This window comes from Felis catus, chromosome B2 (assembly GCF_018350175.1).
Source record: "Felis catus isolate Fca126 chromosome B2, F.catus_Fca126_mat1.0, whole genome shotgun sequence".
Classification (NCBI taxonomy): domain Eukaryota; kingdom Metazoa; phylum Chordata; class Mammalia; order Carnivora; family Felidae; genus Felis; species Felis catus.
Window position 1 is genome coordinate 100711783 of NC_058372.1, and position 26708 is coordinate 100738490.

The following is a 26708-nucleotide window of genomic DNA, read 5'->3' on the forward strand; positions in this document are numbered from 1 at the left end:
AAATGTGTGAAACAAACACTTTGAATAGGTCATGGTCCCTGCTCCGGAGGTTTAAAACAATCGTGGGGGGCCCATGAGAGTCCTTCTGTGACCATCCTGGATTGTACCAGCAGCAATGTTACTGATGATGTTTGCAGGATGGCAGCTGGGAACCTCTCTTTGGGACTGTCACTACATAGGGACAAAAGAACTTATGGTCTGCAGCTGTTTTCACAATTCAGACTAATCTTGGACAAGGAGAACTGTGTATTTCTAAGAAAGAACTTCTTAGTAAGGAAGGGAAGTAATTACCAGCAAACTTTTAGTCCCCCAAGATTCTCAGATCTTAGAGCAGTATTAGTAAATGGGTTTTCTTTGTGTTAGAGAAAAAAGTAGGGTGTGTGTTTCACTATGTGGATCTGAGAAACAGAAAAGAGAAAAAAAATAGCATATATAGCAAAGGGAGAGTAATATCTACAAGGTAGGAGTCTGGAGCGTAGTTCTGTACTTGTTCCTATGAAAGGACATTGTATATAAAATCCTTGGAGGTGAATTAGGAAAACATATGGCTCAATAATTAATACTATAATAACAATAATGAGAACTTACTGTTTTTTGGATTTGGAAACTTGTCCCTTTTAAATAACTCTTACCTGGAACACCTCCAACAAATACAGGCTCCCTGTGATCAACTGGTTTTGGATTCAGGGGTCCAACCACGTGGTTGACTTCGGAGTCTACATCCAACTGAACCACGTTTGAATCTCTAATAACTGAAATACAAGGAAAAGACTGGTCAAAAACGACACTGGAATGATTAATCTTCACACGAAAGGGACTCATTTATAACAGCAATGGCTTATATTTGTTCCAGAATAAACCTCACACTTTCTTCTATATCATTGTAAACCTCAACGTCTAACCGAGCAATCACTGTAACATTTTCCTGTGAAAGGGAGAATATTTAGGATACTTTTTCTCCTACTTTTCTTTTGCTCCATAAATTGTGCATTATTTAAACAACCCCTTAAGACCGTTTTGGCAGTATTCCAATGTTCAAATCACGTGTGGATTCAATATATACGGTAACATGTGATTTTTTCTTTCTTGGCCATGTTTAGACTGTCATCCATTCCCTATCTTACCATATGAGTTGTAGTCTAAGTTCTCCCAAGCCATCACTCCACACATGGGAGTGTAGGCTCTCTTTACAAAGGAAGCCCAGGACACTCCGTTTTCCTCACCTGTAATTCTGTGCCATCTGCCATCACAGAGACTCTGCTTGGGTGTCACTGAGGTGGAAAAGTCTCGGATGCCATTGTTGACTTTCACTATGACCTGCAAAAGACAGGGAACATTATTATATAATTTCATCTCTCCTTCTCCTGATAAAACTAGATTTCTTAAATTCACCACATGCAAACGATTAGCTTTGCAATGTGAACACAAGGGGTCACTCTTTGGTAGGCTATAGAGAGTAACTGTTCTTAGGAGAGGACAAAATAATGACACAGGAGAGAAGCTGGGGGAGAGGGACAAGAAGATAATAGCATAAATTCCTTTAATTCCAAAAGACGGAATGTGTTCTGCAAAGCAGGTTAAGGTATTGGTGGAGCCAGACTGCCTGGGTTAGTACCCAGTGCCCCAGTCACCTCACTCTGTGCCTCTGTTTCCTCATTTGTAAAACCTACCTCACAGAGCCACTGGGGGGGGGGGGGCAGTTAAATGAGTTAGTCCATATGAAACATTTAGAACAGTTCCTGACACACAGTAAGTGCCATTATAAGGATTTTATCATATCTATAGTTGTTAAACTAGTATACTAGTTTAACTAGTTAACTAGTTAAACTAGTATACTAGTTTAACTACTATAGTTACTACTAGTTTAAACTACTAGTTTAACTGGAACTAGTAAAACATATACTAGTTTATGTTAAATTAGTATACTAGTATACTAGTAGTAGACCTGCACTAGTATACTAGTTTAACATAAACTAGTATATGTTTTACTAGTTCCAGAATTAAAAAAAAAATCAGTTCTATTAAGTTAGGGACATAAATGAAAATATGCTGCTTTTTCTTTAATATTTATTCAAACACTTTCATGAATGTTCTTTAGTCATACTTTTTAAGGATGAAAGTGGTGCTTAACTATAACAATTTTTTGATTTCTAGCAATTGAAAAGAATATATATGTTTATGTACATATACGCACATATACACATCTGGTATGCACATATATTGTGGAGAGAAAGATGCTTTAGAGTTCATTTTGACAGCTGGATATGTTTGCTTCTCTCGTTTGTTGTAAAAATGCTTTCTTTTATTACAATCTTTTAATTCCATTTTGTTGGTGATTTTTTTTTTTTTTTAGCTTTGTCACATTTTCATGGCTCTTTGCTGTAATCAAATCAGTTCCCAACTATGAGTCTGAATCTGAGTACTGCCTGCATTTAAATTCCACATATAGCTTCCCTATTGGGTTTTCTTTTTTTCCACTTAGGAAAGATTGATGAACTAATTCTGTGACATAAATCTGCTTCAGATCTAGAATCCAAGGTCAAAGGAGATGGTCTATTAAAACAACTTTTCCCACACTACCTGCCCCTTTTTCATGTGAACATTTAGGTACTCTCCGCTGACACTGTGGCCATGAACGAGGGTTCCGGAACTGCTCCTGGGACGGACTTCAAATGCAATCTCAAACTTCAGTCCAATATTGAAAGACTCATCTGTGGAGAGAAACGTTAGCTCTCAAAAGCAGCCACCTAAATTTTGCAACCATGGTGTGATTTGGTAATTATGTATTTTTATACCTGTTTTTGAAAGTTTGGCAGATTTTTCAATCGGTAAAGCAGCAAGTGGTATCTCCCATGTCAGACACATAGTGGCAAGCCCCATGGGGTCCGAGATAACTAGCACCCCACTCCTGCTGGGCGGCGTGGGGTGTGTGGCTGGGGGCAGCATGTGGAAAAGGCACCATGGCTATGGGAACTCAGTGGAGGAGAAACTGATTCCGGCCAGCGGGACCACTTAACACTTCCAAGTGAGGAGGAGAAAAGAGCAACCTGGGCAGAGGAAGCGGTCTGGACACGAGTACAGAGCCTGGGACATTTGGGGAGCCCTGTGGAGGCCAGGGTGGCTGGGCTGTCCCCTGCAAGGGTAGAGGGAGGCCTGGCAAGTGGGGAGCCCGGGGGGGCGGGGGGGAAGGGCGCTAGAGCTCACGCAGGGAAGGTTGCCTTTATTTTGCTCAAGGGAGTGGACTTGATCAGGTCTATTTTAAAATAAGTTCTGATAAAGGTAACTGCTACCAGGACTGCAGAGCACTTCAGAGGAAAGGAAACGTGAGAGCAGTAGAAGCAGTTAGGAGCTGCTGTTGCAGTGATGCAAGAAAATGAATTCTTTTTGAGAACGTCCGAGCTCACTCCAAGACCTGCACTTGGCTGCACTGCCATGCCTAATGTTTGCTCTATGGAATATTTGTTGGGGTGGCTTGGATGGTGATTGCATGTAGTCTGTTAGGGCTTTATGTATTTATTTTCAGAACTATCACGTTCCATCCCTCGGCACAGGCACCGATGTACTGGAGGTATACAACAAAAACTTGGTTCAATGAATGACAGAGTAATAGCTGAGGAGACTACAAATCCAGACATAAAATTTCTGAAGGGGGGGGATGCAGGGCAAAGGGAGGAAGCAGAACTTCCTTTGGTAGGGACAATGGGTCATGCTAAGAGGCAGCAGGGAAGGACGAGAGCAGGGTGGCTAAGAGTTGATCCAGGTTAGACCACAGAGCAGCACAGGAAATTCTAAAAGAGCCCAGATGGTCTACATCAGAGTTGTGGCAGCTGTGGAGAAGCTCTGGTCAGGGGAAGCAAACAGGGACGGCCGTACATGACCGGTCTGGCATGGCAGGAGGCGAGAAAGGCGATTCTTGTGAAAAGAAGCCATTTCCTAGGGCTGAGTGAGTTTGGCATTCTGAAGTTTTAACTCTGAGCCCAAGATCCCTGTCAGCCACCTCCAGGAGAGAAGGGTTTCATGATTCATGTTCTGCGCGGAAGTCACTGTTACCTAGAACCACGTATCCTCCTTCTGTTGAAAAGTACGTTCCCATTTCCATCGGACCTTCAAAACAAGGGGTCACGCTAAATGTCTGAGATGCAGAGGTGATCGAGGCCCCGTTGAGCTGAAGATTGCTGAGGCAGCCGCTGAAACTGTAGACTGAGTTTATCTGAGAGAAGAAGACATTCCTTAAAATTTAGTTTCTCAACACTCACAGGTGCACCAAAGGGAGACAAAAGGAAGGGACTCGAGTCCCGAGAGAAATGAAGCAGTTCCTCGTTGTGTTATCTTAGCTATCTGAAGGATCAGTTGTTTTCCAGGGACTAGCTTCTCAACTGGTTCTTTGAAGCCGGGATTTTGTATTTGAGACGGTCAGCCTGCAGTAATTAGCTATGAAAGTTTTTACATACGCTATGACAAAATAAATTGCAGCGTTGGCTTTCAAATTAAATATTAGAAGGATCCTAGTTTGTTTTCCTTCAAGGATGACAGCTGGCCCAAGATCACCTGATGCTGATGAGGGCAAGCAAAATTATTTTTTTTAAGTTTATTTATTTATTGAGAAAGAGGAGAGAGAGAGAGAGAATGAGTTGGGGGGAAGGGGGCAGGGGGAGAGCGAGAATCCCAAGCAGGCTCCAAACTATCAGCGTGGAGCCCAAAGTGGGGCTTGAACCCACAAATCATGAGATCATAACCTGGGCCAAAGTCAGATGCTTAACCAACTGTGCCACCCAGGCGCCCCACAGCTAACAAAGTTCTTAACTGTTAAGTCTACCATGGTTAAATAAGCAGTAGAAAGCTTGCATTTCTGGCTTCATTACCTGATCTTGTGGTTGAGCATTTATCACGCCTCATGACCTGAAACTTGGGCCACTTTGGGCAGCTGATTTTATACTGCTTTGGAAACCTTACTTTTAAAGGGATTGTCATGAAATTGGGGCTAGTTGCCTAAAATCTAATTATAACACAAGCTCCCCCCCTTGTTTTTTCTCTATCCACATATATTACGGAATCCTAGAAATGCATTAATCTTTTGTGCGAAAGTCAAATCTATATTTGTTAAGAAAAAAATTAGCCCTTTGATACATCCCCTTGATTGCTAAATATTTTTGTACAGGTGCAATTTTAACTTTTAAAATAGAAAAATAACATGTTTTTTACTATACCCCTGCTTTTCTGCAGGAGTAACCACACTTCCTTGCACATTTACAAATTGTGTGTGCATGCGTGTCTGTGTGTATGTGTGTGTGTAGGAAACAAAAATGAAATCGTAGCTTACATAACGGCCCGATGGCCCAAAAGTTTTTTGTCACTCAATAATATATAATGGAATGACCTTCCTTCCTCCCTCCCTCTCTCTCTCTCCCTTTCTTTCTCCTTTTCCTTCTTTCTTTCTTTCTTTCTTTCTTTCTTTCTTTCTTTCTTTCTTTCTTTCTTTCTTTCTTTCTTTCTTTCTTTCTTCTTTCTTTCTCTCTTCCTAAAAGCATGGGTACTTGCTGAACAACCAACCAAGTATCTCCATGAGGCATAACTTTTCATGACAGCTTATATACCTCTGAAACTTTTTCATCTCCCCTCTACCATAGAATCAAAAGATCACTCCTGACTTTGTAATGCCAGAGGCAAGACAGACAGACACCCCCTGGGACAGTCCTCACTTTGATAGCCTATATCCAGCGAAACTCCAGTTTTACTCTTGCCAGTTGGCTGATCGTAAAACGAGGGCCTAGATTAAATAATCTTCCAGCTCTAAAGGTCAGTGGCTCTACCTGGTCATGCCTAGCTTACCTGGACATTTTTCACAGCCCTTCCAGGAGCCACACCTCCTAAATAAATAGGACCCTTTATTTTCCAGGCAGCTCCAGTAGGAGGAAGACTCTCTTCTAGGACTCGGAGGCCATCAATTATCAGTCGGCCGCTGCTCTTTTCCCGAATAAATATCACCTGATGGAGAGAAAGAAAAGACCACATCTCAAGTATATCCCAAGATTGGGGGGGAAGGCTGGGTTGCCTCTTCTACCTTTGGTGTTACAGTACTGGGGGAAATCTGCAGAAGTTCTTTAAAATAGTGAGGAGGGCACCTGTTGGGATGAGCACGGGGTGTTGTATGGAACCCAATTTGACGATAAAGTTCATATTAAAAAAAAATGATACCATTGAGAAAAAAAAAATAAAATACTGGTCCTTTCTCTGAAGGTCGAGAGTTTAGTTTTTTCCTTTAAAGCTTGATTTAAAGCGACAGGCTGAATTTCTGAATACAGCTTATACATATTTAGTAGAGTTCTCATTGAAGCTCTTCCCCGCTGACCAGCCCACTTGCTTTCTCCCTCTCCTAAACTTATTGCAATTAATTGTCATGCATCTTACATTTCTTACTCTTTCCATTACATAACATTGATTTGCTTCAATATTTAGATAGTCTCCCAGTGGTTATTCTATCTTCCTAACTAAGCGATTTACTCTTCGCTTTGTATCTTCCACAGCTTAGCCTATAAAAGACCCTCAGCAATTGCTGTTAAAATGGAGAAACTTACAGGCAGTGGGAAAGAAACACGTGAAAATTCATTAGAAATTAAACTTCAGTTTAGGTTTGCCATTGGTCCTTTGGTGAAAATAATTACGCTAAAAAATTACACTCATTTTAATACTATGCTTCAAGGTTTTTATAAGGAATTTAAAAAAGTTTTCAAAATTGAACTCTGAGCACATGGCAATAGAATTTTAAAATGGGTATTTCTGGAGAGACCACTAGGGCATTAATGTCAGTCCATTTGACAATGGTGAATATTTGCTCGTAATAATACTCTCAGCCTTCAACTCACATCATGCCACACTCCATCATTGTATTTCTCTTGGCTTCTAATCTTCAGTTTCTTGTGGCCAACATTAAACATGAAAACCAAGCGGCCATGGGCTAAGAATAGAGTCATGAAGTCATTCTCTTCTTGATCTGACACATAGAAAATCATCCCATGGGAGGAACGAGTTTTCAGACGAATGGAAAACTGAGATCTGGTAAAGGAAAAGAAAAAGCTTACTATCTGTAAAATGAGACTGACGGTGATCTCTAGTTTCCCACAGAAACAGAGTGTAAGGAAGAATGAGTAGCCATTCTATCAAGTCCTAAGCATCATTCCTTCTAATTATACCTTAGTATTAATTAATGGCTATTGGGAAAGCGTGATTAACTCAAAAAATGTAAATCTCTCCCTGCTTCTTTATACGGCAGGGCTACATTCTACATTTAAGGAAGCATTGTTTCACTTATGGATCAGAATGTGTCTTACTTTGAAAATGTGGTTGCATTGAGTTCATTCACATGGACAAAAAATGCTAGTCAGGAATGAATGTGCATATAAAAATTTGCACAGAAACAATTTCATTTGTGTAATATCTAAAATACAGATTCAGGGGCGCCTGGGTGGCGCAGTCGGTTAAGCGTCCGACTTCAGCCAGGTCACGATCTCGCGGTCCGTGAGTTCGAGCCCCGCGTCAGGCTCTGGGCTGATGGCTCGGAGCCTGGAGCCTGTTTCCGATTCTGTGTCTCCCTCTCTCTCTGCCCCTCCCCCATTCATGCTCTGTCTCTCTCTGTCCCAAAAATAAATAAACGTTGAAAAAAAAATTAAAATACAGATTCATTTTCTATTTCCCAGTAAAAATGAATCAATAGATATCACCTGTTAAAAACAGTCACCAGAATGTGTAGGAATTAAACAAAACTTTCTAGACATTTGTCTCCAGGCCAGATAGATAAGATACATTTATTAGGCTAATTTCTAGTTTGATTTAACTCTAAATTCTTCCCAATGAACATAAAATACTGATACTGCCTATTAGGGAGACAGCAAGTTAGAAGGCAGTAGAGGTTTCTTTTGGAATGCATTGCTTCTATGAAGGTTTGAAAGGGATATAAGACCTATATAAGGATATTTGGGTACTAACACTAAAGAAGTCTTTATTTTTTTTTAACGTTTCATTTATTTTTGGGACAGAGAGAGACAGAGCATGAACGGGGGAGGGGCAGAGAGAGAGGGAGACACAGAATTGGAAACAGGCTACAGGCTCTGAGCCATCAGCCCAGAGCCCGGCGCGGGGCTCGAACTCACAGACCGCGAGATCGAGACCTGAGCTGAAGTCGGACGCTTAACCGACTGAGCCACCCAGGCGCCCCTAATGAAGTCTTTAAAAGTACTCAGTAACCTGGAGATTTGCAGAATACTGGGAAGAGGTGCTGGGCTTTACAGATAGCATGAGGGTTAGTGGAGGTTAGTGGAGGGACAGTGGTTTTGTGTCTTCAGTGTCTTTCCTTATTAACCTTCCAGTAGTTCAGAGACACCCCCACTTTCAATCTGAAAGCGATTTCTATGGGGGAAGGAAGGTAATATCAAGGTTAGAAGATGAGTCATTTGAAATTTGCCCCATGTTTCTTTCTTTGATTATCTTTCTTTTTTGATACAATGTAGCCAACTCCTAGGAGAATGCTGCCGTTCGCATCTTACTTTTGGGAAGAAAGTCACATAGAATGTAATTTATTGGGCAGCATGAATCATGTACTATGTGGCATTATTTTGATGATAAAACAATAGGATTAAGGTGGCACAGAAAGGAAAGATCGTAAGAAAAAGATGGCTATGGCAAACAAGGAAGAAGTCCAGCCATAGCATTAAGTTTCTGGAAGGGACAGTGTGTTACTTTACTTTTCACCAAAATCTCCTTTTAAGTGTTCAAACTCTTGGCGGCTGTTGGCGGTCCCTCCATACTGATAGGCGTGCTCTATTGCTCTAGGACTGTTGGAAAGGTGGCAGTAGGAATCTCTGGGAGCATTCCGCTCTGGGAACTTCAGGCTGGCAGGATCCCCTGAAGGCGCATCTTTACTTTTTTCTCCCTGTAAGAATAGGAAATAAATCATATTAAGGGATAAAAGTGATATACTAGCAGCAAAAGTTCATTTGTGATTTCTTTATTGTTAATCATCATCATCATCATCATCATCATAACAAAATAGGAAGGAAAATGTGTACTATTGTGGATCTTCCATTCATCAAATAGTAGGTCCCTCTCTTTCCTTAAGCAAATGATAGCAGCAGCTGTGGCATTAAAAACAACCACCACCAACAACGCAGCATATTAACAAATCCAAAATTCTAGTCTGTGATGGTAAAGTAGAGCTAACCTGAAGCTACAGAGGTAACTGGCTGTAGCATTTAAATTAAATGCACATCTTAATGAATGGTGGAAAAGGACAATAAAAGAATGCTGAGAGAATCGATTAATAAAGGCCTCAAATCATAGACAACGATATTTCTTTAACACACAGATTATTATTTATGCATGCTGTGCAAAAAGTTAACATACTCAGTAACACCTTCAACATATCTAAGAGCATTTTTGGTGATGAGATAGGTAGTAAACTTTTATGCTGCAAGGTGTAGAGCAATACTTAAAAATTACTTTGTGCTCTTAAATTGCGCTGTTGTTTTTAAAATTTAGAGCTTTGAGACTACAGGCTAATATGGAACAGTTGTCTAGTCTTAGTTCTGAAGCAAAATTAAAGTAAATGAAAATAAATCTGATCAGACATTTATTCATTTACTCCAGCAATGTTTATTGAAGACCTAATAGGTAGAAATGACCTGGAAGGAAATGAGTGATTCTGCATGCCCTCCACGGGCAGTGTGTGGTGTGGAAGAGAGAGGCGAGTGGGAAATGGCTCCTTTTTTTTTAAGGAACTGAAAATTGATTTGAAAAAGCAGACACTTAGATAGCAAAGTGGAAGACAGGCTGTTGCCAGATGGAAAGGACTTTAGATGACTGGCTGGAGGATGGGGTTTTGTTTTTCGGGAGCATGGGGGTGAGTGGTCAGTGGGGGTTTGGGGACCCTCCACTCTGGTTCCTCCTTCTTTCCATTCCTATGGAGAGGATCTCGCTGTCTCAGTCTGTGCATCCACTTAGCTATGGGAAGAGAACAACCGTGAATCAACTACAGGGGTCAGCAAAGCAATGGACTATCGGACTATGACGGTCTCAAGTTACCAGCCCTGCCTTTTTCTGCTTCAGTGTGGGAACACATAGACTAGGCTCTGTCTCTTGTCAGCTGCAAAAATTAATAAGCTCTGGTATATTTACATATGGCAACCAAATACTCTAAATCCTCTGTGGATATATGCTCTGAATAATAATAATAATAAGTAATAAAGAAGACAAGTATAACTTAATTACTTCATTACCATATAATACAGAGTCTCAGTTTACTATCCTAAAATAGCTGTATGTGTGGGGAACCTGAACCCGCTAGACTTTGACTACACTACTGTAATTTTTTTCTCTGAGGGTCTATTTCAATTCACCAAGTTTCTTTTGTTTCAGATAACAGCCAAAGTATTCGAGCTACTTAAGAAAAAGGACGGCAATGTGTTATAGGGATATAGAAGTATCTTAACACAATCCCAGAGAAGATAGTACAGTATAGCAGGGTCCTACCAGAGGCAAGAATCAGGAATTGGAAAAGTAGGAGGAATCAAGATACTTCTTTTCCAAATGTTTCTGGTATCTCAGCTTTGTTTTTCTCAGACTGTCTGTTTTCATTTTTCTTTCTCTGCAGGACAGTTTTCTGCCTTTCCTCTTTCTATAAAGCAGCTTTCTTTCTTGTGCATGATTAATATAGAGATCTTCCATGTTTTCTATTCAATGGCCAGCCTAGACAGGTGTCTCCGGATTCTAAGTTTCTAAGGAAAGGAATCTGATAGCCCAGCTTAGTTCACATAATCTACCCTGGTCCAAACACCTACATCCAGGTAGATGAGGTCACATACCTAATATACTGGGTTGCCCTGTGTGTAGGGATCAATTCTCTGGAATGTTGGCCAATACTCCAGAATTGATGTCTAATATATAAAATCTTCATTATCGCACTAAACACCACCTGAGAAACTATGTTCCCAATTAAATTTAAAAACATAGAGATTATGAAAAATTTTCAGGATAGAACATAGGCAGTAAGACAGGTATTCTTACGTACTCATGGGGGAGTATAAATCGCTGTTCCTGTTTTGGAAAGTAGTTTGACTTGACCCGATAAGTCTACCTCTAAGAATATTTCATAGAAGTTTATTCAGGAATAAAATCAAAGATTAATGTACCATGGTATTCACCCATAAATGAAGAAAACTAGAAAGCACTGAAGTCTATTAATGGTTAAATAAATTATAACATATTCATAAAATGGACTATTAGGAAGTTACTGTGAAAATAAGTTGTTATAAGCCAAAATTGCTATGAATTGGCCTTGATAAAAAATTCAACCGAAGGCCACAAGCTTTTCTTGGTAGGTATTTAAGAAGCTATTGCTACAAGGATAAATATGAGAGAAGATTAGCAAACATTTGGCATTCTAATATAAGTGGAATCTAAAGTGCTTCTGTATCTGTTATTCTGAAGCTGAATTTCTAAGACTTTTTACAAGAAAGGCTAAGAGGTTTCCTATACTATTGAAAAATTTGTGTCAATAGTTCCAAGGGCTGTTTATTATACCCTTGAGACTATGAGTATTTGTTAGGAAACTACATTTGATGGACAGCTTCAAATAGAAAACTGTATTCATTTAAAGGGGTTGGGTGTTTGCCATAGAAGGTTGGTTCTCCTCATCAGCCTGTATTAACCTATTGCATAGGATCCACTGACCCGTGCTCAAGTCCCAGCTGAACAATTTCAGGATAAACATTTTAGCATCACTGTGACAAGGTGACAGAAATATTTCATCGGAGCCTCATAGTCTCCTCTGAAGACTCCTTTATATTATCGTCTAGTAAAAGCCTTCATAAAAGTCAATGAAATTATTTCTCTGCCTGAATCACTTCAAAAAGTCTTCTGTGTGAAATTCAGGACAGGATCCCAAAAAATTACTAACTTTGGATTATACATAAATGAAATTATTCTATTTACATTGATAAATCATGTGTGAACCAAGGAGAAGTTGCATGGGGGTTCTAAAAAGTGGTCCATGCAAGCTGAAATCTACAGGGAAGTGCTCAAGGTATAACAGCCAGTGCAAAACCATCAGAAGCCAGATGCTGGAGGGTGGGGCGATGCTTTCCTCTTGCTGATGGCTCAGAAGCCAGTCTTGGAGAGAAATCAGTTCTTCCTGTAAAAGATGCTCAGCCTCACTAGCATTCAAGGAAATGCAGATTAAAACCACAATGAGATGCCGTATCTGTCCGTTAGATTGGCAAAATTATAAAAATTTGATCACATCCAGGGTTAGCTATTGTGAAAGACAATAGGTTCTTTCAAGTGCTGTTTGTGGGAGTAAAATAATCTCATTATTGAGAACGCACATTCCCTTAAGCCAAGCAATCCTACTTTTAGGAACTGGTCCTCCAGACACATTCACAAGGCTCTGTAGAGATATAACAGCTAATATTCACTGAATGTTTGCTCTATGCCAGGCATTGTGCCAGGGCTTTTCACGGACCAACTCATTTAATCTTTATAACGACCCTATGATGCAGATCGCTAAATATTTCTTGAACACCTATTATGTGAATTGTTCTAGGCTCTTAGGACACATCAGTGAACAACAACAAAAAAGGAAGCTTGCAGTCTAGCAGAGGAAGCAGAGAGTAAATAGTAAACATAATACAGTCACTAAATAAATTAAAATGACAAAAGTGCTATGCAAAAAAGGACAACTAGGAGAGGCAAAGGAGGTAGGTAGTACCAGTGGAAAGCAAAAGGCAGCTGGTATGAAATAGGGGGTTAAGGCAGGCCTCCCTGAACACATGAAAAGTGGTCAATCCTGGAGGGAGTTGTTCGTGCAGCTATTTCGGGGAAGAGTGGTCCAGGCGGAAAGAAAGACTTTCCTGCAGCAGTGCGCATGGCTCGTTCTAGTGCGGGCAGGAGAGTGAGTGAGGGAAAGGGGCCTGGATGGTATAGAGCCTCTTCAGACATCATAGGGCCTGGAGCTTTTGCTCTGAGTGCAGTTGGGGGTGGGGGGGACTTTGAGCAAGAGAGTGACACGATATGACATTTATAAGCATGCGGCTGTTGTGCAGAGGATAGAGCATCAGAGAAGTGGATGGAAGCAGAGAGGCCTGTTGGGAGCCTATGGCAAGGCTCAAATGGGAGATGATGGTGGCTTGGACCGGGTTGGGGTGGGGGAGGAGTGGCACCCGAGTGCATTGTTAAAACTGGGCCAGGAAGATGGGTGGGGAGGATTAGCTTGAAAGAATAGGAAGGACTTAAGAGTTTCATCTGCAATGAAGGCACCTAATGTACGTGCTGGAAGTAAATGTACGAGAAAGAACAGTAGTCAGGGGATGCAGTTTAAGAACTCAAAAGATTTCGATGATGCAGCAGCATCAGGCGATGGCACGGATCAACCGTGCCTGTGGGTGGTTGAAGTGAAGGTCAAGGAAGGAGGAAAACAGGATAAGATCAGAAACTTTAATGAGATCCAAGACTGTGGCAGAAGCCCAAGATTGCTACACCAAAGCAAATGGTAAGGAGAATTACGGTATTAAGTAACGAGCAATTTTAACCCCGGCAATGAGAAGCAGTTGGAAGTACACAGTAAAAGCCGATTCAAAATGTTTCTTTGGGAGCAAAGATTGATACACCGAAGCTGGTAAACAATAATACGGGGTGCTAGAAGAATCCTACCTTTCGTAGGCGCACAGTTGCAAACTGCAGGAAATTTTATAAAGCGTCAGTGTCTAGCATTGTGTGCATGGAATACGAGGGCAGCTGAGGATTTGGCACGGCATTGTCTTTTACCTTTTTATTCTGACTTGGTTTGGGCTTTGAGGAATTTTTGCCTTTTTTGTAAAGGAGGAACAATGGCGAAGACTCAATAGGACACGCATACAGAGAAGTGTGGACCTTTTCAGAGTACCGCTGAAAATCTTCTACCTCCACATCTCTATCCAACCTACACAACAGATGGAAAAGAAACCTTAAAATACTGTTCAGAATTACGCGATGGAAATTATGGAAGTGAAAGTCCTTTGGCAATTAAAATGTGTGCGTGTGTGTGTGTGTGTATGTGATGGGTTCTTCTTTATCAACCACAATCTTCATCAGAAACCTTTACGCAACCGTGTAACAAGGAATGGATGATTGTGCCTGCCACTAGCACATTCTGACAGATGAACACCTTTTCTCTGATCACACTGGGTGATTGGTACTGCCTCTGTGTTACTTGATCTGTATTAAGTTTCTCCCTTGCCTGTTCTTGTAGTCAGGGAGCCCTTATTGTCTTTGTTAAGGACCCAGATTAATGCCTTTGTTTAAAGTTAAGGAGACTTTCTGAAACTTCTAACAAGGATTTGGGTACGTTGCTCTGTACTACACCGTTAATAAGTATGGACATAATTGCATCATATATATATATGTATATGTATATATATATATTATGTATATGTGTGTATCTCTCTCTCTCTCTCTCTCTCTCTCTATATATATATATATATAGATATAGATAGATATATTATGCTCATCCCAGCAGGTGCTCTCCTCTATGCCCATCACCTACTTTCCCCTCTCCCCCACCCCCCATCAACCCTCAGTTTGTTCTCAGTATTTAAGAGTCTCTTATGGTTTGCCTCCTTCCCTCTCTGTAACCTTTTTTTTGCTCCCTTCCCCTCCCCCACGGTCTTCTGTTAAGTTTCTCAGGATCCACATATGAGTGAAAACATACGGCATCTGTCTTTCTCTGCCTGACTTATTTCACTCAGCACAATACTCTCCAGTTCCATTCAGGATGCTACAACGGCCAGATTTCATTCTTTCTCATTAATTGCATCTAATATTTACAGCTTGCTGTATGCCAGGTGCTTTCTGCACACTATCTCATTTAATTGTCATAAACAAGGAGGCAGGCGTTATTATTATCTGCATTTAGGTGGAGAAGAAACAAAGGCTGACTCCGCCAAGGTCATACAGAAATTTAAAGGCAAGAAACCTACACACAAATAAGTATGTCAGTTGCCCGAGCACATGAGAGCTTGTAATGACTACCCTCTACTGCTTCTCCTAAATTTCATAGCTCTCAGTCTTTTTTTTTTTTAATATTTATTTATGTTTTGAGAGGCACAGAGAGACAGAGCATGAGCAGGGGAGGAACTGAGAGAGCGGGAGACACAGAATCTGAAGCAGGCTCCAGGCTCTGAGCTGTCAGCACAGAGCCCAACGTGGGGCTTGAACCCATGAACCGTGAGATCATGACCTGAGCCGAAGTCGGTCGCTTAACTGACTGAGCCACTCAGGCGCCCTCATAGCTCTCAGTTTTAACAGTGTAAATACTTTCATTATTGACCTGACCTCTTTTTAATCAATCATGCAGAGTTAATGAATAATAAAAATGTTATACCTGGTAAAGTAGGCATTACTTATACAGCCAGTGAAATTAGCAAACTGGGGACTGATGGGTGAGCCACCGAAGTAAAACTTCTTTTCACTTGCTTGCGTCTGTTCCACCTTCTCTTTGGGAGCGTTCTTGCTCCCAAGTCTGCTTTGATCTACTATTAGTTCATATCTGCAAAGGAAAAAGCTTCTTTAGACACTACCTGGCTACCATTTTACCTTGAGTTCCATTCCAGGTTACAGGTTTTCTTGTGAAATTGAAATAGAACATTCTGGCCAGTGAAAAGATAGCAATTTGCCAGACTCGTCATGAGGCCCAGCATAAAATAGATGAATATTTTGATATGCAGAAAAGTCTCTCTAGACCTCTAAAAACAAGAAGTTCAGATGACTAGTCATGAGCATTTTGTGTGTGTGGGGGGGGTGGGAGGTGGAAAAGACAAACATAACTCATGGTGACTAATCACATCTGGGACACCATTTTCATTGAAAAGCACATTGAATGGTTTTGATTGTGATTGGAAGTGGACTCTAGAAAGGCTTATTAATGATTTTTTTTTGTAATGGGCGGGCTCCACGGAAATGGATACAGAATCGCAGCTGTACGACAAGAAATTTATTTCTTATTCTAGAAAGCTTTCTTCTTATAAAAAAGAAATTCAGTATTACACATTTAAAAACTAAAGTTAGAGCTTTCAAAATATGGCCATAAATGTAAAGTTCTTTCTTTCTCTTTCCCTTTCTTGCTTTCTTGCTTCTATTATTTTTTAATGTTTATTTATTTATTATTGAGATAGAGAGAGGCATGGACAGAGAGAGGCAGAGATAATCGCAAGCAGGCTCTGCACTGTCAGCGTGGAGCCCAATGTGGAGCTTGAACTCATGAACCATGAGATTGTGACCTGAGCTGAAATCAAGAGTCTGACGCTTCCCCGACTGAGCCATCCAGGCTCCCCTCAATTGTTTAATTAAAATCCAAATGAAATCAATGCTTTCTGATCTCCTTCTATGTGCAAAACACTGAAATCCATTCAGGAAGTACTATGTGTAGGTACTTCCCCCAAGAAGGTCTGTAGCCTGTGGTTTCAGTGGAAAAAAACCTTTATATTCTTGTGAAGTAATTATATAGTGGTTTATTTGGCATCTCTTGAAAATTAACAGCAACTTCCTTTTAAAAGAACATTATGTTGTTCCTTCTACCATTTTCTTCTAGAAAAGCAATAAAATAGGCTATTATTCATAGTGGTCATTCAAGAGAATCATGCAAATAAAAAAAATAAAACCGTCTGGTGGGAAGAGTATAAAGTGAGGGGCTGTACCTTGTGGGTGAGACAGAGGTAATGACGAAGTGGGACAGCCCGTCATGGTACTGCTTATCTGCCGACTGCACCTTGATCCCCTTTACATCCATGACCACAGTGCCGTTGTCCAACGAAATGGAGAACACATCTGACTGAAATTCAAGCACAGGTTTTTTTTTGTTGTTTTTTTTTTTCAACGTTTATTTTTGGGACAGAGAGAGACAGAGCATGAACGGGGGAGGGGCAGAGAGAGAGGGAGACACAGAATCGGAAACAGGCTCCAGGCTCCGAGCCATCAGCCCAGAGCCTGACGCGGGGCTCGAACTCCCGGACCGCGAGATCGTGACCTGGCTGAAGTCGGACGCTTAACCGACTGCGCCACCCAGGCGCCCCAAGCACAGGTTTTTAAGTAGGGAGGCCAGAGATCCAGATGACGGACATGTTTTCAACTTCTACTTCGTGGTATTGCTTAAAGGAACACACGATGAGTGGGAAGTTTGTCAAATAATTTCTATGAAAACAACAGAACACTCTGTTGCTTATATTGGTGTCGTCTATAAAATCAGGCGCATTTCAATGGAGAAAGGAGCCTCCTGTATCCTGAATGGAAGATTTCTGGTGTTTTGTCATGCTGAGAGTTGTCCCAGTGTTCGTTAACTCCCTAACTCAGACATTGCTATTCTGTCTTCAGTCTCCCTCTGGGAAAAGCAATCCTTGAGTCTCCCTGGGGTGGTAGCTAGACGACCAGGCAAGGGGTAATTTGCCAGTTTGGCTTTTTAAATGTTTTACTTTCCCTCTGTAGAGGCAGAAGAGAAATAAAAAAGAGCAGAAGTTACCATTTCTTTTTCTGAATGGGCTTATTGATGGTTTAAAATATTGGCAAATTGATGATCTTGCTTCTCTTCCCTTATGTGGGCATTGGCCTCTACAGCTGAAGGGACGGCCTTCAACATAACTACTTTTTGTGGACAGAAAGTGTTATTTAACTAGCCATGGTAATGTGAAGCAGGTTGTGTGGGGGAGGTCCTACAAAGTGCTTTGGGATTTCAGTTCAATTCAATATAAAAAAAGAAGTATGAAAAGTAAAAGCTGCTTTTATAAATTATATTGTGACCCGCTCCATCAGTGTATATGTTGGTGATGACCTTTTCGGAGATAAATCACTTGGGTCGTGAGGCCACTAAACCTCTGCTTATCTTATTTTTGAAATAATAACTTGAGAATGTGAGCTCAAGTGTTCTACAGCCAGTCTAAGAATTTAATTTTATAAACTAAATCACATGCATAATTGTATATATACACAAAGGGTTTTTTTTTTTTTTTACTTTTTTTTTTTTGCTATGGACTCTTTTGACAGCTTGGTGATACACACAGGCCCCTTCAAAAATAACATTTTAAAATGCACCAAACGAAACATCTAGGAATACAAAGGAAACCAATTACATTGAGATGCAGTTTCAAAATATTAAAACAATAAATCTGTGATATAGTAATACATGCACTTCTTTATTAAAGCATTAAATTATAAAATCTATCAGCAGATCTAATAACTACCGTAATTTAAAAGTAGCAATGGCCAAAAATGACATTTTGAGATATCTGTGAGAACTATAATGTGAAATGAAAAATACCTGTTGTTTCTATTAATGATAAAGTAACAGGTTCTGCAAATACTACTGTGGTTTGTTGCCAACATTTGTAATTGAAGAAAATGCTAAATTTTAGTTTGAGAAAATAAAATTTTAAAAAAATCTTAAGTTTTTCTGACCTAGGTCGATAGACGCACTGAACTTTCTCCGTAAGCTCCTGAGGGGTGGCTCTATAAATCCTAGGTTCAGGACTTCTGGTATGCACTATATATAATTATAAAGTGTCTGAAATGCAGCACTCTATGCGTGTTCATGTCAGTCAAAATTAATTTGAATTGCAATTCACTTTTAACGTGCATAAATAGTACTGTTAACAGACAAAACAAGTATCAGAAGGAAGTTCCTGTAGGGAAAAACAAATACGTACCCCTGAGGCATAATAAAATAGTAACCCATTTGGCTGTAACGTTCGGAAATTGAAACCTCCTTCAAAGCCATCGAAGAAAGATATTTTCTGAATGGAAGCAATGAAACTCTGTCCACTGAAATATGCCCTGCGAGATATCTGTGTGGCCAAAAAAAGGTGAATATAGGGTTTGAGATAATTATCAAGTGCTTAAAATGTCAATTTCCCACACACCAAAGTCCATGTCCATTAGTGTATATGTTGGTGATGACCTTTTCAGAGATAAATAAGTTGGGTCTTGGGGTCACTAAACCTCTGCCTATTTTATTTTTGAAATACCTTTAGAAGGTGAGCTCAAGTGTTCTGTAGTCAATCCAAGAACAGAGAAGTATTAATATTTTATGTTTTAACTTCTGGATTATACTGGAATTTAGACATGTTAACCATCCTTCTGTGTGATGGGGTTTCAGCTTCTGTACATCCTCCACCCTGAGTGAGAAAAGATGCCTACACAGCCTCTCTGGGCTTTGGAAGCCCATTGAAAACTGAAGCAAATGGACAAGTCATAGAGGAATTCCCACAAGCCTTTCTAGCTTAATGATTCTTCTTTTTGCTGGTGGCAGAAAGGAGCCCAAGATGTACCTACAATCACAGAGAAGCTGAAAAGAGCTTTTTCAGCTTTTGAGAATGATAAGTTTTGTGTCTGCTTAGTTTTCATTATTAAAAAAGATGTGCGTGTGTGTGTGTGTGTGTGTGTGTGTGTCTATTTAATAAAAAGCTTTTGCTTGGTACTTACGAGAGAGTCTTCTGGGCATCCATAACCAACTCCTAGGGTTTCCGTCTGCTCTAATAAATTGAAATCTTTCTTTTGGAACTGGAAACCCTTCATGCATCCTCTGAAGTTGATATCTAGGGGAAGGTGTGCTTTGAGGGTCCTGAAAAAGAAAATTAGTCTTCACTGATATGATGATGATGATGATGGTGATGTTACCCTGCACATGTGGGATATGAAATTTGATTTTATTTATACTCACTTGAATAGCTTTCTAATTGTTCATATTCTCATGGCTTCTTCCATAAGCACGTAGTAATATCTAATCTTTGTTTATAGAATGACTTTATTCTTCATCAAGCCAATTTGTTTACCTTTTTATAATTTTCAAGATCCTTTAACTTACATTAGCTCATTCCATATTTATAAAAATTCATTGAGATAGAAGGAAATGCTATTATTTCCCTTTTGTAGATGATTAATAGGTTGAACCGTAAAAAATGGACAGGGGCACCTGGGTGGCTCAGTCGGTTAAGCGTCCGACTTCAGCTCAGGTCATGATCTCACAGTCCGTGAGTTCAAGCCTCACGTCGGGCTCTGTGCTGACAGCTCAGAGCCCTGGAGCCTGCTTCCGATTCTGTGTCTCCCTCTCTCTCTGCCCCTCCCCTGCTCATGCTCTCTCTCTGTCTCAAAAATAAATAAAAAACATTAAAAAAATAAAAAAAAATGGACATATTTTAGGTAAAAAATGGTCAACTCTTGGCAACTTCACATGGCTTAACCTATTAAATGAAACTAAGAAACATCAAGTTTTGTTTTTGTTTTTGTTTTTTAATGTCACAAGAGGTAAGTTAGGATTTGAACCCAGGTATTCAGTCTTCCATTAATCCACTTGGGTCATGAACTCATCTTCTTGGCTATTTTGCAATGCAATCAGCTAAGGCTAGAGAAATGTCTTAGTGAATGTTAGGCTTTGGATTAATAGGCTAGTAAGAAATCCTTTATCATTGAGATCAGGGATGGCATTTTGATCAACACTGTAATCCTAATACCTAACATATTGTTAAATATTGAATGACTATGAAGCTAGTTTTAACCAAATTATAATGGCTTCAATGTATTTTAGATGAACACTGGCCAAACTAAGGAGTAATAGCCCTAACACATTTTGCTCCATCAAGATCACAAATAGAGGACCATACTAACTAACAGAGTAGTGGATATATAATGGCAACCACAATGGTTAAAAGTCCCATGTGGCATGGCTGAAGGGGCTAAGAGGGTATCTAATTTGTAAAGGAAGCTTGAGGTTGGGGCCTTATCCCACACCAATTAGAATTTCTGGAGAGTGGTCACAAGCTAGAGTGTTCATAAAAGTTCTCCAGGTTATTCTAATGAGAGCCAGCATTGAGAATGATTGGACTGGAATATTCTAAAGTTGCCACTCAGTCTCAAGGGCGTCTGATGCTATGACTCGGTTGTAATAAGAGATAGTTAAATTTTTAAATACATGAGAATAAAATTGTAATGATACATGATTCATAACCTCTTGGATAAGCTTAAACATTTCCACATCCTCAGATGCTATTTGAGAGTTCAAAGAGGTTTAAGACTAAAACAAAAGTAAAGGGACAGATGCTCTGCCTTTCTTCCTGCAGATGAGACATATTGCTTTAGACTATGTTGTAAGAGTAATACAATAATTAAAGAAACCTGTAGATCACATCTAGAAGATGTTAATTTAAGAAGGTCATGAGGGTGCATGAATGTGTGTGCATGTGCCTGTGCATGTGTGTAGAAGTAGCAAGTGGGAGGGCTTTAAAAGTTTTACTAGACCTCTTCTGGATGTTGAATACTCAGCCCAGTACATTGTTAGAAACAATAACTACTTAACAAAAAAACCCCACCTTACCTGGATTGTAAAATTTCTGGGGGAGCCCCTCCAATGTATATGTCTGTAAAAGGTATTTTCATCTTTTCATTATCCATGCTCTTGACATGTCGTCTGTCAACCACCAAAATCATTTTCTTATCATTGTGGTAAATGATTGAGATCTAGGAGGAATAATACATAGTAGGTCCTGATCATTATTTAATAGTGAACTTTTTGGGGGTGCCTGGGTGACTCAGTAGGTCAAGTGTCTGACTCTTGGTTTCGGTCAGGTCGTGATCTCATGGTTCATGGGATTGTGCTGGGGCTCCACACTGATGGCATGGGGCCTGCTTAGGATTCTCTCTCTCTCCTCTCTCCATCCTTCCCCCTGCTCATGTGTGTGCTCTCTCTAAGTAAACAAATAAATAAACATTAAAAAATAATCAGCTTTTTGAAGACTACTATGTTTTAATTATTCTGATTATAACAGCTGGGACTCCATGTTCTCATGCTTGTTTGTTCACAAAATGGGGAATAGATTTTTCTTTCTTACAGATATGGAAGTCTTACTTAAATAACCAGAAATTCACATTTTCTGGAGAAAGATTTCCATATGAAGAAGAAGCTAGATCAAAAAATACTTTTGTCATGAGACCAGGTGTTGTCTTTTGCCCCTTTGAGGGGAGTCAGGAAAAAACTATTAACAGCTACCTTTTGGACCCTAAAGTGTATGTTACCAGGTACCTTTTTTTGTGTGTGTGACATCGTGAAAAGATTTAATGAATCTGCAAAAATGCTAGCCAGAGAAATAGTTTAAATATTCCTCTATTGTATGGGGCGCCTGGGTGGTTCAGTCGGTTAAGCATCCGACTTCGGCTCAGGTCATGATCTCGCAGTCTGTGAGTTTGAGCCTCGCGTCGGGCTCTGTGCTGGCAGCTCAGAGCCTGGAGCCCATTTCAGATTCTGTGTCTCCCTCTCTCTCTTACCCTCCCCCGTTCATACTCTGTCAATCCCTGTCTCAAAAATAAATAAACATTAAAAAAAATTAAAAAAAAATATTCCTCTATTGTAAACCATCCTCATGAAAGCCATGGACTTTGAACTGAAAAGAGAAATACCACCTCCTACTCTCTGCATTTTGGTTCAACTTAAAAGATATGTCTTTATATATTTTACTCAATTGTAGATTCAGAGTAGTTGCTAATGAAAATAGATGAAGTATATTATCAGTACACTGTATAACTGTTTCAAGATTAAGGAGTAAGTATTCCTTGTGGGCTCTCTTTATAAGGAAATCCGTGTTAGTGTTTTCTAAGTTCTGGATAAATGGTTTACAAGGAAATGCTCTATTTGCTTACTATCTACTCTTTTTACATTTAGTAGTGCTCAAAGGATAAATTTAAAAATGGCCTTTGCATCCACACTCTGGCATTTTCGACAAAGGTATAAAAGAATTCTATGGGGGTGCCATTGTAATCAAGACACTGAACGTTAAGAAGAGCCTTTTGGTCAATGAAGCAATTAAAATGAATCTTTCAGTGACTCTTTTATTAGAAACATCGATATGACAAAAACATTCACTCTTTTAAAGCAAATGTCACCCTGGAGTTGTGTGGTTGGGGCCCTTCGACGAAACAACTTTAGATGTGAAGGTGCTCGGTTTAATTACTTTCCCACCTATGTCATTTGATCCTCTGATTAGATCAATAGGTCTAAGTACAAACAAAACAAAACAAAATAAACAACACAGATTGCAATGATTGTACCTCATGGTATTTGGCATCATTAATTTGAGCTTTCTTCAACGTGTCCTCAAGATGCACAGGGCCGTTGCTAAATCCAAAGTCATAGAACACATGTAGGTAACCGTTGCGCATTTCCAAGCTGAAGAACATACTCTGTGGAGAGAAAGAAGTTAATAAGATGTGGGCATCTGCTGTTATAAAAGTGTAGATTTAGCTGAATTTGAGAAGTAACACTAATATTTATCATTGAAACTGAAAACTAAGGAAGTCTAATGACATTCGTACCATGAAATTAAAATCGCAACTCCATCCATATCAGCAGTAATGTCTCATGTTAATATGCTAAAGAGTTAATATTATACATAATTTGAAACAACCATATCCTGTTTCTTACTCGCTTTACAGATTAATGCAAATTTAAGTTTACCTTATTGACTTTTTAAAAATCTTGGAAACTTTCAGCAATTGTAACAGGCCAGCAAATGTAATTGCATTGCATTTTAAGAGAAAAATTGGTAATACTGAAAAATAATCCCAAGGTCTGCTGTAAAAAATCTTAAAACATTGTCAGCAAATACAGATATAAGAAAAAGAAGGACATTTCTGTATTATTTGGAAACATTGGATTTATGTAAACAAATATGAAATTATTACGCACTTGGACCCTAAAAATAATTCTGTAACACTCATAATTTACTGGTCAGGCTTTCTTGTTTGGGAAGCTTATATACAAAAGAATTGAATGGATTTGAAAAGTAAGATATTATGGTAAAGTGTCTATTCGTCAGAAAGTGATCTCCTGAGTGGGGTTTGTATACTTCTGGGATGTGGAAAACAATCCATTGGGGGAAAGAAAATATTTCAAATTCCATTTATGCTCATTTTAAACTCTAAAATAGAGGGAAAAAATTAACTTTTAGTATTTAATACATGGATCGATCTGGACCTTCATTTTGTCCTTTGGACAGATTTTCATGGACTTCACAGGGTATGTGAGGCTTTGAGAGTAGAGATTACACTTGAAGGCTGAAGGTGGCCCCTCACCCATTTCTTTGCTTTTAGCCTATTGCAGTTTATTGCAGGTTATGTGTGCCTTGGTACATGGATTTACATGTGAAAAGACTTAAATAATAGAATGACCACAATGGTTTTTTATGGGGATGCAGTGATGTGAAAATATTTTTGAGACACAGATGTTTGCAGATTACTTCTTGCAAATTGCTAAAAATGCTGTCATGTTTAAAGAGGGTTACACATTTTCTTTATAAAATGAATTATTCTAAATGTGTTGACCTTCATTTCTGATGACAAATGTCTTTCAGTGGTATGAAATTTACTAGTTACTTAAAAAATACTTTATCTGTAATTTCAAGGGAGGAATATTATAACAATGCATGAGAATGCGGCTTTTGGAAATGTTTGTTATTATGAAGTTTTTATTTTAATTCCAGGGTAGTTAACAAGCAGTATTATATTGTTTCAGGCATACAATATAGTGATTCAACAATTCTATACATCACTTGGTGCTCATCACAAGTGCTCTCCTTGATCCTCATCACCCATCCTGCCACCCACCTCCTCTCTGTTTGTTCTTTATAGTTAAGAGTCTGTTCCCTGGTTTCTCTCTCTCTCTGTCTCTCTCTTTTTTCCTTTGCTCATTTGTTTTATTTCTTGAATTCCACATAAGAATGAGATCATATGGTATCTGTCTTTCTCTAACTTATTTTGCTTAGCATTATACTCTCTAGCTCCATCCATGTCGCTGCAAATGACAAGCCTTCATTCTTTTTTAAGGTTGAATTTTATTCCATTGTATATATAAACCACATCTTTATCCATGCACCTCTCGATGGACACTCGGGCCACTTCCATAATCTGGCTATTGTAAATAATGCTACCATAAACATAGGGGTGCATATATCCCTTTGAATTCATGTTTTTGTATTTTTTGGGTAAATACCCAGTAGTGTGATTACTGGATCATAGGGTAGTTCTATTTTTAATTTTTTTGAGGAACCTCCATACTGTTTTCCACAGTGGTTGCACCAGCTTGCATTCCCACCAATAGGATTCCTTTTTCTCCACATCTTTGCCAACACTTATTGTTTCTTGTGTTTTTAATTTTAGTCCTTCTGATGGGTGCGAGGTGATATTTTGTAGTTTTTTTTTTTCTCACTGTAGTTTTGGTTTGCACTTCCCTGATGATGAGTGACATTGAGCATCTTTTCATGTGTTTTTTGGCCATCTGGATGTCATCTTTGGAGAAATGTCTATTCGTGTCTTCTGCCTGTTTTTTAATTAGATTACTTGTTTTTCAGGTGTTGAGTTATATCAGTTCTTTACATATTTTGGATACTAACCCTTTATAAGATCTGTCATTGCAAATATCTTCTCCCATTCCATAGGTTGCCTTTTAGTTTTATTGATTTTTTCCTTTGTTGTGCAGAAGCTTTTTATGTTAATGTAGTCCCAATGTTTATTTTTGCTTTTATTTCCCTTGCCTCAGGAAACAAAACACATCTAGAAAAATGTTTCTATGGAGGATGTCAGAGACATTACCACTTTTGCTATCTTCTCGAATTTTTATGGTTTCAGGTCTCACATTTAGGTCATTAATCCAATTTGAGTTTATTTTTGTGTATGGTGAAAGAAAGTGGTCCAGTTTCATTCTTTTGCATGTAGCTGTCCAGTTTCCCCAACATCATTTGTTGGAGAGACTGTCTTATTCCCATTGTATATTCATTTCTCCTTTGTTGAGATTGATTGACCATATAATCGTGGGATACTATCTTGATCAATGCAGCTTTGTAATATAACTTGAAGTCTGGAATTGTGATGCCTCCAGGTTCGCCTTGCCTTTTCAAGATTGCTTTGGCTATTCAGGGTATTTTCTGGTTCCATACAAATATTAGGATTGTTTGTTCTAGTTCTGTGAAAAATGCTGTCGGTATTTTGCTAGGGATTACATTAAATATGTAGATTGCTTTGAGCAGTATAGACAGTTTAACAATATTTGTTCTTCCTATCCAGGAGCATGGAACGTCTTCCCATTTCATTATGTTGTCTTCAATTTCTTTCATAAATGTTTTACAGTTTTTAGAGCACAGGTTGTTCACCTCTTTGGTCAAGTTTATTCCTAGATATTTTATTATTTTTGATTCAATTGTAAATGAGATTTTTTTCTTAATTTCTCTTTTTGCTGCTTCACTGTTAGTATATAGGAATGCAACAGATTTCTGAAGAGAAAGTAACATTTTTGAAGAAAGATGCACTCCGGAGAGATGATTTTTAAAAAACGTATTTGGAAATTTTTCTATTTTTTTGAGTTTATGTGTGTATTTTGAGAGAGAGTGAGAGAGTGCGAGTGAGGAAGGGGCAGAGAGAGAGAGAGAGAGAGAGAGAGAAAGAGAGAGCAAGAGAGAATATCAAGCAGGCTCCATGCTGTCAGCTCAGAGCCTGATGAGGAGCTCGATCTCATAAACTGTGAGATCATGACTGAGCCAAAATCAAGAACTGGACGTTTAATTGACTGAACCACCCAGGTGCCCCCCAAGTTTTCTGTTGTTAAGTGAATTTGTTGATGAAAACAGTATGTGTACCACCTATAAAAACTCTCATATCTG

The 26708-nt window shown here is 39.2% G+C and overlaps 1 protein-coding gene across 2 annotated transcripts in view; it reads right to left on the reverse strand.

Moving 5' to 3' along the window:
* Window positions 1-26708, reverse strand: part of LAMA4 (laminin subunit alpha 4) — a 146129-nt gene that overhangs the window by 4207 nt on the left and 115214 nt on the right. For both annotated transcript variants that reach the window (XM_006931958.4, XM_003986472.5), the window contains exons 25-38: window positions 23107-23238; window positions 21380-21522; window positions 19492-19630; window positions 18717-18854; window positions 16719-16852; window positions 15407-15571; window positions 13813-13966; window positions 8739-8926; window positions 6864-7053; window positions 5830-5985; window positions 4051-4210; window positions 2581-2711; window positions 1224-1317; window positions 633-752 (exon numbers count right to left, since the gene is read on the reverse strand). In XM_006931958.4, the coding sequence (XP_006932020.4) occupies window positions 633-752; window positions 1224-1317; window positions 2581-2711; window positions 4051-4210; window positions 5830-5985; window positions 6864-7053; window positions 8739-8926; window positions 13813-13966; window positions 15407-15571; window positions 16719-16852; window positions 18717-18854; window positions 19492-19630; window positions 21380-21522; window positions 23107-23238 (2044 nt within the window). The remainder of the gene's footprint in view (window positions 1-632; window positions 753-1223; window positions 1318-2580; window positions 2712-4050; window positions 4211-5829; window positions 5986-6863; window positions 7054-8738; window positions 8927-13812; window positions 13967-15406; window positions 15572-16718; window positions 16853-18716; window positions 18855-19491; window positions 19631-21379; window positions 21523-23106; window positions 23239-26708) is intronic.